Source organism: Montipora foliosa, chromosome 1 (genome assembly GCF_036669935.1).
Source record: "Montipora foliosa isolate CH-2021 chromosome 1, ASM3666993v2, whole genome shotgun sequence".
NCBI classification, from domain to species: Eukaryota; Metazoa; Cnidaria; class Anthozoa; order Scleractinia; family Acroporidae; genus Montipora; species Montipora foliosa.
This window is the reverse complement of record NC_090869.1, coordinates 70,586,878-70,599,377: the sequence shown is the minus strand read 5'-3', so window position 1 is coordinate 70,599,377 and position 12,500 is coordinate 70,586,878. Positions and strand designations below refer to the sequence as shown.

Here is a 12,500-nt window from a genome sequence, read left to right as displayed (position 1 = left end):
ACTAAGGAATAGTCATGTGCGGTCAGAAAAAAAGCACTGGCAAATGTTTAACCGGGAATACATATATAAGCGGGATCGTCACTCGTCCATGGGATAAAGCCGTCCTCCAGGCTTTTAATCCTGATGTACAGATTTCTTGAATCTCTATATAACACAACAGTTCATGGGCATATGGTGATCAGTGTGATCGATTGCACAAAATGTCACCAACCAAACCTTAATAATATTGTTTCAAATTGAGAGAAGTTAAACACTACTCAAGCGTCATATATCTAAATCTTCGAGCAATATTTTCAAGCAAAATTCCAACGACAATCTTCCAAGGCGTGATCTTGCGCGTGCGCTGTGCTATCTCATGGGATCTTCCGCTCTGGTAGTCACATGATAGATATTATGCGTACGCAAAAGTCAAGTTTTGTATCACATGCTTCCTTTCTCTTTTTTTTTGTAAAAAAAACTTTTTTGTAGGGAAGACGATCGCTACCACTATTACTCCTCCCCTTTTCTTCTAACTTCACCACATTTTTCATTATTAAAAGAAAAGCTTACCTACACTGCCTATTATTATACATTCATTTTTCTTCGTACCGTTGGTTTCCAGATAATTGCGTCAGTAATCCAAATCTCTGTCCTGAAGGTTTAACAGTGGCTTTTTGGCTCAAGTATATTTCCGGTCAATACATCATTTCTTCCGGTGGAAAATCAAGTTTTGCGACAGGATTTGATTTCTATAGGGAAAAGGCTGATGGTAGATTCAACGTGATTCTCGAGACTTCCACTCATCGATGGCGTTTGAAACTAAACGACATACCAAAGGTTTGTTAAGTGGTCCTTATTTTGGTATCAGAGATACGTATAGAAAAGAGCTGTAGTTTTATCGTCCAAGAAATCTGGGTTTCTTGTCTGTGACACTGCCTTTTCTCGCCACAATATGAAATAGCAATTTGTCCGGCTTTATTCTCACAGGTATGGTTTTATGCCTCGTTCGCATGGCACCCATCAACCGGGCTACGTTACTTCCAAGATGGACTCTTGGTATTATCAACTCAAACTGCTGAAAATATAACACGGGCAAGCGACATTTTCACTACAATGACTGTTGGTAAACCAAACAATGTGGACATCGGCATCCTTGATTACTACAGTAAAATACTTATTAGCGATCTTCTAATCTGGCGCACGCTTCTTACTGACGAAGAGATGTTTCATTCGTATACGATATCACGTAAGTGGTCATCTATTTTTCTGGGGTCTATTTTCGTAAATGTTAATTTTTTAAAATTTCATTTCATTTTTTTTAAGCACTATTTACACAATGAAAGTAAAAAATTGAGCGTACTTGAATGTTTTCAATATCGTAATTCACTGGAGGTAATAACGTAAATATGTCATCTATCAAACTGGAGAGCTGGCATTTGGATTTAAGGCGGTCTCCAGATAACATGTGAACGGTTCTGGAATAACGGTTCGCGGCTAGAACGAACGAGACTTTTTAAACCCTGGATTAGTTTTGTGCATGGCATGATGAGTGCAAATGCATTTCTGCTCCGGATCTAATTTAGTTTCCTAAAATTGACTTTGCAGGGCATGTTACCGGTCGTGAGATGCCAAGCTCCCCTCAGTACGCGGGAAAATTTGCCATATCCGAAGATGGTGCTATCACTGTTATTGGAGAACTAGATCGAGAGACGAAGCAAAACTACACCTTTGTTGTACGAGCAAGTGATCTAGATCCATTTCACCCGCGGCACAATACAACTGTTGTAGAAATAGAAATTACTGATTCGAATGATAACTCACCAGTGTTTAGGAATACAACCTACGAGGCAGATCTCATTGAACATTCAAGCATAGGAGCTCTTGCTTTGACGGTAAGACAGTTTTACTGGAGTTGATCTTTACAAAACTCCGCTGCTGTAAGTAAATCATTTGTGTACACAACGATTTTGTTTCAGGTTGAGGCTAAAGATACAGACCTGGACTCCAATAGCCTGATATCGTATACCATTGTTAGTGGAAACTTGCAGAATGCCTTTACCATAAACAGTAGTACAGGAGAAATCAAGGTCAACAAGGACATTGACCGAGAGCAAATTCAACAATTCGTTCTCGGAGTTCAGGCTAAGGATGGTGAGGAAGAAATAGCTGTTATCTGTAGATGTTTTCATTTTTAATATGAGTCATGCTGTTTTTTATCATGAGTTTTGAACAAGCAACACATCTCTGTAAATAGAAGCGATGACATTTACGATTTCTTTTACGATTTCTTGTCTACTGAAGAGCTCCACTATCTAACTATCTAAGGAGCAAGGATGGCACAGTAGGTTAGTGCGCGGCCTTGGTGCAAGAGGTCCTGAGTTCGATTCCCGGATTTCGCATCCTTGTTTCGACTCCTTTCCTTTCGGTGTAGCTAAGTAGCTTTAAATACCCGTAAAACGGAGCAGTGATGGATAGGGGGGAGTAAAATGAGCGCACCGTCGACCTCAGGTTTGTGAGTAATTAAAAGTTACTGTTACGAGTTATCGACGTTAAATAAGGTCTACTTTACTTTACTTTACTCTAAAAATGCTCCCCGTGTCGTTCAAATTACTTAAGGGTATAATTTTATTCTGACTCTGGGCAAAATCGAAACCTTGAGCTTCTCACATTGCTTTCTGTCTTCATTCATATGCAAATTTTCACAGGGTATTTTTCTTACTATATAATAAATCAACGAGATTTTAATGTCCGAATTCTCCGAATACAACTTGTTTGAGATGTTGACAAATCTTGTTTCAGGAGGATCTCCCGCCCTACAGAAAACTGTTCAAGTGACAATAAACATAGTTGACGTAAACGATAACCCTCCAATCATCTCACCGAGCACTTACGTGGCGGGAGTTAAGGAGAATTTACCACCTGGACAAAGTGTTCTGCGAGTAAGAACAGATGATGAATTTAAGCCGGTGACATACGGGTCAGCATTAGTTGTTAAACAAATTTTGCAGCGCCTATAAAACTGTTGAATACTGAAGTACGCCTTAAACATGTTAACGCTGTTAAGCAAAATTGGGCAAAGATTTGAGAAGCGCTCTCTTCCTTAATGAGGAGGTTAGGGTCAGCCCTGACACTGACTAACCCGAAAGCCACTTGCTGATCGGCGTGAACCAATTGTTTTCCAGTGTCAAGAAGTTCAACACAGTTTAACATTTGTTGTTCATTGTTGACCCGTGTGTAACAGGCTTTTCATTTATAGAGCAAGGAAACAGCACGTATCAAGAAATTAAAAGGGGATCAAATTCAAAGACAATAGCTTTTGTTTGGTGTTGCAAATATTGCCTTAAAAGGAAGTTTTGAAATAATAGCTTGAGCACCCGAAATAAAGATTCATTAATTCACGAGGGAAATTCAAAATCGCCGATTGCCACATCAGCGGGAAATTTGAATATTCGGAGAGAGTATACTGATGTCAAACTCAACTCGGGGGAGGAGGTTGGGGTTACATTTTGTTTGAGGTCATTGGATAGTAAGGGAGGGACGGTCAAGACAGCGAATGCCGTGGGATACGTTTAATCCCAAGATGCTTCATTTTAGTTGACCGGAGAAACAAGATGGCGCATGAAAATCCAAGCATGAATTTTGGAAGCTTAACTTGACACCTTCATCGAAACTTGTTTTCCTGCGGAATTTCGCTGGTCGGGGAAATTTTGAGAATTTTATAGAACGAAATCATTCAATGCTTTTAATTCCTGCCTGGTTTGCACTGAACTCATGGCGGTGGAGAAGCGTTAAACGTGAGACGTTCGAATGAGCACTAAATATTCAATCACCGCTAGTCAATCGTAGTGATGCTCAGAAAATGTTGGATACAACTGTGTGAAGTATTTACATCGATTTTTCATCCCGGTGTTGAGGACCGGGAGGAATTCATGGTCAATCATCCTGTGTTGAACACATTTCATTCAGCGAGCATGCAAACAGTTGCCACGAAATGACCAGAAACCAAAACGAAACTCAACCAGGGACCACTTTCGTCCCGGGATGAATCACACTTTTTCCGCAGAAATCTCACCGAAACTTCTATGAATTCCGCTCGTTTATGTTCGGTAAAATTTGCGTGTAGTCTAGTTTTAGTTCGCATAAAAACAAAAGGCGGTATTACTTTTTGCAGATAGGCAAAACAATAGATGGCTATTTTCTCACTTCCTTGACCAAATGAATTTTTGTCAAGTTTCAAGCGATCTCAGTTTGTGCACGCTTCGGTAGTTGCTTTGATCCGTTTTCAAGAATATGGTGGGTAATTGTTGTTAGGATATTACCTTTGGTTATAAAAATATCGTTTCAAGTGTTTTAATTCGGCTTAAAGACGATTGCCTTTTTGTTTCCTTTAATAAAAACACTTGATATTCTATTAGTAGCAATCGCTTTGTTTAAGGTTAGTCATGAGTGAATACAAACTGACTCGAAAAACGCACGAGTGCAACAGCAGCCTTGGTACTATGATCAAATTTGTACCCCTTGATTTTTTGAGTGTATCACATAGAATTCCATGAAAGAACAAAAATGCCATTTACCGTTTGCAAATATCTTCATTAGTTCCGGAGATATTTAAGTTTGAAAAATGGGTAAAATATGCAAATGAGATGACTGATGACGTCATACACTCAACCCAATATTATATTAAGTATATAAATAGAGCTATCTTGGCCAGTTTGCAGCACAGACCATTGAAACTTGGTAGTCTAATAGTTCTACAGGAAACACATCTATGGCTGTTAAAAATTCTGTTCCCATGGCAACTCACTCTTTTCCAGTTCCCACCCACTTGATTTCAATATGTTAGTGATTTTCAGCTTGAAAAATGTTAAACAAGGCAACAAACTCGAGCTAACATATTCATATGCTTGCTGGATCATGCATATGAAGTGCTGTTTGCAAATATCAAAATGGAACGCCAAAGGTGGCCAGAAAAGCTTTTAATATGGGGGAGGTCTGGAACCCAGTATGATGCCATGGTAACAGAACTGTTAAGCTCGTATTGTGAAGAACATTTAGTAGAATCTTACTGCAAAAAATCAAACATTTCTGATACAAATTGGCTGAGACATCTCTTTTCATCATATTTGAACAAAATTTCGTTGAGTGTCTGACGTCATCACTTGACTAATTTGCATATTTTAACAAACTCGAATATCTCTGGAACGAAAAGAGATATTTGAAAAAAGTAAACAGCATTTTTCTTCTCACGCAGACTACTTGTTTATGTTTCAAAATGGCTTAGATAGGAAAGACGCAATTTTCGTCATAGTACCACTTTAAGATAGTCTTTGTGCTCTATCGTGTTTAAAAGTTGCGCAATAACACAGCTTCAGCCTTCTCTAATCAAGGTTTACAAGGCTAAACTAAGGCGTCTTCGGGAAAAGACTCACAATCCGAGAATTCAGCAGAATTCCGTTACAATTCAGCTAAATAAAGTCCTAGCTCCTTACATAGTATGAGATTCACATGTACGAGCAGGTAATTTTACTTTTCGTTTCACTGGACATGCTCGAAAAGATGCAAAAGCCCTTTTCTGTACTCGTACCCGTCTCCACTATATCATGCTCACACGCAGTTTTGCCCTCCCCTCTCCCCTGAAACAGCTTCCCTAACTCGCCGATATTCTTCGGATGGCAAGGAATCGACTTCGTCAACTTCCGACGAAATTCCGTTGCCGCGGCTCCAAACAATAGGGTATTGTGCATAGATGTGATATAGAATTTGATCAGGAACAACTGGTTATTTAAAGCGTTATAGTTGACTTAAATAATCTTGCTATGTCGGATGGGTAAATTATTTGATAAATACATTTGGGCTGTGAGCAGGACAGAGAGAACACTTATAATGCATTCGGTTCTTGTTGGATAGCTTCCTATTGTCTTTCTAGCTTACAGTTGAAGATGCTGATTATGGGATTAATGGCCAAGTTACATTCCATGTGAATAGTGATAAGTTTGCGGTTAACTATTCGACTGGCACACTCTACACCACACAAACGATTGACAGGGAACAAGATAATGAATACTTGTTAACTGTGCTAGTAACGGATGGAGGAGTAGGCGCAACTGCAAAGGTAAGTTACTTTATGGTCCTCGAAAAATTGTGGAAGCATTCAATGTGAAGTTAATTTCTCCCCTCACCCCAAATTTACCAAAAACTAGAATCCCAGTAGAAATCCTGGGAAATCTATCTGAGTGTTTAGCCCTAGTGGAAATGAGCTAACACAAGAAAAGTGAAAATGATGTAATCATGACGGAATCCGTCGGGTGGATTTTCTCTTTCCTTGTGGCAAGGGATAAAGCACAAGTAGATTTCTTGGGATCTCCAGCACTACAAATATTACCTTTCGAATACCAATAGACGGATTAAAACAATCGATAATATCTATAGTGAACGACATTGCTTATTGTGAACGTACATATTCTGCTTGTTCATTGGAATTTGTCATCGGCCATTTGAGTCATCTTAAATTGAGAAGAAAAAACAAGGATTGTTACAAAGGCTTGACTTGCAGGAGGGGTGTATGACTGTGTTCTGTAAACGGTAATGCAATATGTTTAATCTACCTCTTGCTTAACTGCACTATCAACAGAGCTCTAGCGTGTCATTGCAAATACTCGTCGAGGATGAAAACGACAACTCTCCGAAGTTTACCAAGGATGTATACAAGGTGGCTATCAGCGAGAATGCTACAATTGGGTCATCGGTGATTCGGGTACTTGCCAGTGATCCGGATGATGGCAGTAACGCTGACCTTACCTTCACTCTCAGGGGTGGTGACGGCGTATTTGTCATCAACGTAACTTCAGGTAGGTTTAAATTGTTGTCAGGCAACGAATTTTGTGCTAGAGCATAGGAAAAGGGTCAGAAGGTGTCTTTTAACATCGTCTATGGCCGGAAAACTCCATTTAGAATGACCTTAAATTCGAGAGACATAGTGAGCGTTGAGCCCCGAGAACAACAAATTAATCTCAGCTCCATAAGCTTGACATTGGTTCTTAAGAGTATTTATTCGTGACTGAATTTCGCTCGCAGATAGTACAGTTAATTTTGATATAAATACTGATCACTTTTTGCTGTTCTTAAGGTCTTATCACTGTTTTAAAGAAAGTTGATCGCGAATCCAGCCCTGGTGGCTATTCTCTCATGGTCACAGCCCAGGATCACGGCTATCCCTTAGCCAAGTTTACCAGGGCCTTAGTCAATATTACAGTGTCCGATATCAATGACAACACTCCTCGGTTCGATAAATTTACTTATTCGGCTGAGGTCAGAGAGGACAGTGATGTCAAGGAATTTGTAGCTGCAGTGCATGCTGTGGACGAAGATGAAGGCCTGGCTGGAGAAATATTTTACTTCATCACAGGTTTGTTGTTTACGTCCTTAACTTTCAACGCGAGGCTATGAGCTGTTAAAAACAGACTACTTTTGAACAAGTGGATGGTCCGTTAGATCTAAACTTCGCGGATCCGGCTCTGAAAGATTTTCCCCCAAGGTCTTCTCTTTGGTTGTTTCACTTGCAACTAGAAACTGGTGAGGTGACCTAAGGTATACTTTAAAAGACTGCCTTACTAGTTTGCATTTTTATCCCAGTCAGACATTGAGGAGCATGAGAAATTAAGAAGAACCTGGTAAAGACGAAAAAAGCAGGGAATTGCGTATAACTTTTGCTGGATTAAGGACTATAATTTTTTGGGTACGTTCTGCTCATTTTACACGTTGAACAAATGGAATACACATAAAACGGTGACAACAACCTGAATTTGTTCTTTAAAATCGCTTTCTCGTTGCTGTTGGCGGGGTCCCCTTGTGCAAGTATACGCAGACCTGGTGGCCAATGCATACCTTTTATGTATCATTCACAGATACTATCTTATTTTCTGTTTGCAGCTGGAAATGTAGGCGGTGCATTTGCGATTGATGCTTTTGGTAATATAACAGTGGCCACCAAGCTGGATCGAGAAACTAAGGCTGCTTATGAACTGACCATTACCGCAAAAGATGGCGCAGGTATCAGTTGAAGATCATTTCAACTGAAATAGACGCAAATTCCTCTCTTATTCGTCAGCCAATATTTAGCATTCAGGCTCCCTGAGCATTTAAGTCACTGAAAAGTTGCAGGGAAGAACAAACCTGATGAGCTAAGTTGTCACTGTCAAGTCTGTCAAAGCTCACTTTATACGGATACATCCCTCGTTTCAGGAATTTATATGGGCATAATAAATAGCCCACTATTATGAAATTTTCCTCAGCTTGAAGATCAGACTAATGTGATCCAGGTGTACCTTCTTTCCTCTGTACCAGCACTGTAAACGGCCTTCATGATAAAGATGCGGTTATCCTGCCTCAGTGGCCTCTAGATTTTTATACAATACATGAAGCCATACGAGGGTCGCAATGTGGATAAAATGATTAACAACGTCAAACAAGATACCGTTCCAAAAAAAGGGAAAAAAACGGTTAAATTGAATAAGGTCATGTATCATGGAGGAGAAAAGAGATCATGCATTGTGTTTCTTTACGGAATTCGAGTTGAATTTAAAGGAAAAACGTTCGATTCCTCGCAAATGATGAAAAATAAGCAAATAGAATTTCGGTCCTTTGTTTTTTCCTTTGCAGCAAAAACTAAATATGCTATTTGCAGAAAAAAAGAAAGCAAACTTAGTCATTGCAACACTGGTTTTATATGTTTTAGGGCGTGCTCGATAAGGAAAGAAACAAGAATAAGGAACTAGCGTCCTTGAGTACAATAGCGACAACAACACAACAATCTGTGCATATAAAACCTTAAAAAAGGCGGTTCAGTGGAATTCAATTCAATAATTATTATTCATGATGAAATGATATATGAAATGGATCATATATGAACTGCGGATATGAAATCAAGTTCATATATGATCCATTTCATATATCATTTCATCATTGATTCATGCCTCATGGGAACATTACAACCCACAAATGACCAGCTCCCAACGTCAGTGGCTTCATAGCTTAGTTGGTTTGAGCGTCGCACTGGTAACGCGAGGTTTTTTTCTTCACTTGATTTCACATCCGCAGTTCATATATGATCCGTTTCATATATCATTTCATCATTGATTCATTCCTCATGGGAACATTAGAACCCACAAATGACCAGCTCCCAACGTCAGTGGCTTCATAGCTTAGTTGGTTAGAGCGTCGCACCGGTAACGCGAGGTTTTTTTCTTCACTTGATTTCATATCCGCAGTTCATATATGATCCATTTCATATATCATTTCATCATTGATTCATTCTTTATGGGAACATTAGAACCCTCAAATGATCAGCTCCCAACGTCAGTGGCTTCACAGCTCAGTTGGTTAGAGCGTCGCACCGGTAACGCGAGGTCACGGGTTCAAACCCGGTTGAAGTCCTGAATTTTTCAGGCTTCTCTACGCAATTGCAAAAATTGCGTTCATAACTACGAGGATCATAGCTTTACTTAATTATTATTAAATCATGACAAGGATGAGACTTCCAACCTATCACGTAAGAGACTCTTAAATCTTAAACAAAAGCTACATTAAAGCGATGGGAAAACCCTTTAAAGGGGCATTATAGAAACTCGATTTATCATATCACTCATCAAAGAAAACCTCTCTTTCACTAAATTCGTTCCACATTATTACCCTCTGTGTTGTATGTGCTATATGTTATCTGAATTTTTCGTTACAAATGAATTAAGATTTTGGCTTTGGGTTCTCTACCACAGGTGAACCCAGGTCTGCAAGTGCTGAAGTAGACATCACTGTATCTGATGCAAATGATAACCCACCGTTTTTCCGCGCCGTGCCGCTGTCTATATTTATTAGCGAATCAGCTCTTCCCGGTACTCCCGTCTACACCTTGATAGCCAATGACCCAGATGTTGGCACCAACAAAGCTATCACGTTTGCAGGAAACTCCCCTGAGAGAAAGTTCGCTATTGACGGACAAACTGGTGTCATTACTACAGTGGGGGCGCTGGACTTTGAAAAACAGCAAAAGTAAGTGATAATAAATGCTACCCTAACTTGTATTTTAGGGGGGAGAGGATGTTTGGACAGTCATCGGTGATCAAAAATCTGCTTGAAGAACATGAAGCATTGCTGCGCTTGAAGTATACACCCCAGAAACATGGAGGATAAATACTGTATTTTCTCAAGCTAGCTAAGAATCAGACAAGTAAAGGGACCTGTATGCATTTTTGTTTCCTAGTTACACATTTTATGTGGTGGCCATGGATCAGGGAGTCCCGCAGCTCAACAGCTCCACTCTTTATGTTAATGTCACTATAGTGGATGAAAACGACAACAATCCCAAGTTTGAGAGAACGATGTATGGTGTGCAGATTTGGGAGAATGAAACCATTGGCGGTCACGTGATTTGGCTGAAGGCAACTGAAAAAGACTCAGCTCTGGGGTCAATTATCGGTTATAACATATCTGCTGGAGACCCGCAAGGCCAGTTTAGGATATTTTATCGTACTGTAAGTTCTTAGTTTTTGGTGTGTTAATGTTAGGTTTTCTTATAAGTTACAGCCGTAAGTATAACATTTGTGTTATGGAAATTAACAGTCACCTCCCAACAGCGTAGTAAAGTGATAAATAAAATGAGGAAAGAAAGTGCTTCTTTTTTCTTTTGGGTGAAGAAGGAGGGGAAGGGGTGGTGGTGGTGGGAGAGTATCGACACTGCATTGATTACTTTGATTTCCGTGTTTGGTCTAGGGACAAATCGTGGTACAGAAGCCATTGGACAGAGAACTTGTGCCAAACTATACACTTCGTGTTACGGCGACCGATAATGGTAATCCCCCTCGATATGGAGAGACGTCGGTAAGAGAGTCATTTCCATAGCCGTAATTAACCCTCCTTGAGCTTCATTTTTGTTGGCATGCTCTCCCTTCCAAGGAGTTATTTTTACACGTTTACTCTTTCTTGCTGAGACCTGTCATTTTATTATTATCATAATTGCAGTGCAAGGTAACTTGAATTTAAGATCTACAATGTATGTAGCCTCGCGCAGATAGGTATTTAGGGCTTCGTCTGATGTACCTATTTTTTAAAGAAAGCATTTTTATTTTAAACAGGCTCTTCGTTTTCTTCTGTTCAAGGGCGAAGTTGTTTATGTAATCTTTTGGTGAAAATGTTCGGCTCGATGTAGCTGGCCGCACGATTAATGGAAGAAATTATATCGCTTTTCTGTTATTTCCCCCAGGTTGCTATCTTGCTGAAGGACGTCAATGACCGTACTCCTGAATTTCAGTTTTATGATTACCAAAGTGAAGTATCTGAAGACAGTGTTGTTGGCACAACTGTCACAACATTGTTGGCCACTGATATGGACAGTGCTGAGAATACAGTGGTAAGCCCCTTTCTTGGTCTGGTTTTTGGTCAAAAGGCCACAACCAAGAGCTAGGGACTTAGAGCGAACAATTAGTTTTCTCGGACCTAGTTATTTTTATATTACTGCTTCCCGCGTAAATTTAAAGGTAACCGTTACGTTATGTTTGTGTGATGTTATCGGAGACGTCGTACTAGAGAAGCCGTTCTGAATATTGTAAGGGAACTATAATTCAAAAGAAAAATATGTGAGTCGTACTCCTTTTTCTTCCGTTGCAAAATGATTAATCTCTTTTCTGTTATTTATGCTATATTTTCAATATTATTTTTATCTCGTAGTTGCTGTACAGTATCCTCAGTGGTGACGCCGATGAGGACATAAATATCACTACCGTGAAAAGGGATGGAAAATATGTTGGAATTGTAACGGTAGCAAAGACACTTGACCGAGAAACTAAGGATGTCTATGAACTTTATGTTAGTTTATAGTTTTTAGTCCAATTAATAAATAATAAATAAATAAATAAATAAATAAATGAATAAATAAAAAATTAATAATGACATCTCCAATTCCTGTAACCTCCATCCTCTAACTTCCTCACTTGGTAAAAAATCTGGAGGGAATAGATCATCTTTGATAAATAGCATTTCGTAAACGAGGCAGTCAAATTGCGCGTGGCACTTCTTAAGATGAATTTTGTTACCGTGCACTTCCAAAAGGTGTTTACCAATAGCTGAATACTTGTGTTCAGCAATGCGTTGATGAAGGTGTCGGGCTGTATCACCGACATGCATTAAAGTTGTCGTTTAAATCAACCAATCACATTCAAAGTTGTAGTTCAATTCAACCAATCACAACCTTGGTCTCAATCACCACAGAAACAGTGTACACACTCCTAAATTGGAGCTTTCTTTCTTTCTGAGCGATATTAAACAATTTACGCCTACTTTGTCAGTCTTTTAATGCAAGTTTTCCCTTTCTTTCATGACCTAGATCTTCTTCCTTTCTCGGAAATTGAAATTTTTATGATTAATTGGTAAGAGGACTTCGTGGCGTCGAATTCGGTCTGTAATCATGCTCGTAATAAACAAATGGGACTCCCACAGCTCGGTCATCCGAGTTTCAGGAGTTTGTTATCACT

At 39.4% G+C, this 12,500-nt stretch overlaps 1 protein-coding gene across 1 annotated transcript in view; it reads left to right on the top strand.

The window, feature by feature from the left end:
- The window catches only part of LOC137973082 (protocadherin Fat 4-like), a 63,750-nt gene that overhangs the window by 30,475 nt on the left and 20,775 nt on the right, over positions 1-12,500 (top strand). Inside the window, exons 17-30 of the mRNA XM_068819818.1 lie at positions 602-816; positions 967-1,225; positions 1,585-1,871; positions 1,956-2,130; positions 2,779-2,918; positions 5,906-6,091; positions 6,611-6,827; positions 7,106-7,384; positions 7,909-8,028; positions 9,750-10,023; positions 10,235-10,505; positions 10,744-10,851; positions 11,234-11,380; positions 11,698-11,835. Of these exons, the coding sequence (XP_068675919.1) occupies positions 602-816; positions 967-1,225; positions 1,585-1,871; positions 1,956-2,130; positions 2,779-2,918; positions 5,906-6,091; positions 6,611-6,827; positions 7,106-7,384; positions 7,909-8,028; positions 9,750-10,023; positions 10,235-10,505; positions 10,744-10,851; positions 11,234-11,380; positions 11,698-11,835 (2,816 nt within the window). The remainder of the gene's footprint in view (positions 1-601; positions 817-966; positions 1,226-1,584; positions 1,872-1,955; positions 2,131-2,778; positions 2,919-5,905; positions 6,092-6,610; positions 6,828-7,105; positions 7,385-7,908; positions 8,029-9,749; positions 10,024-10,234; positions 10,506-10,743; positions 10,852-11,233; positions 11,381-11,697; positions 11,836-12,500) is intronic.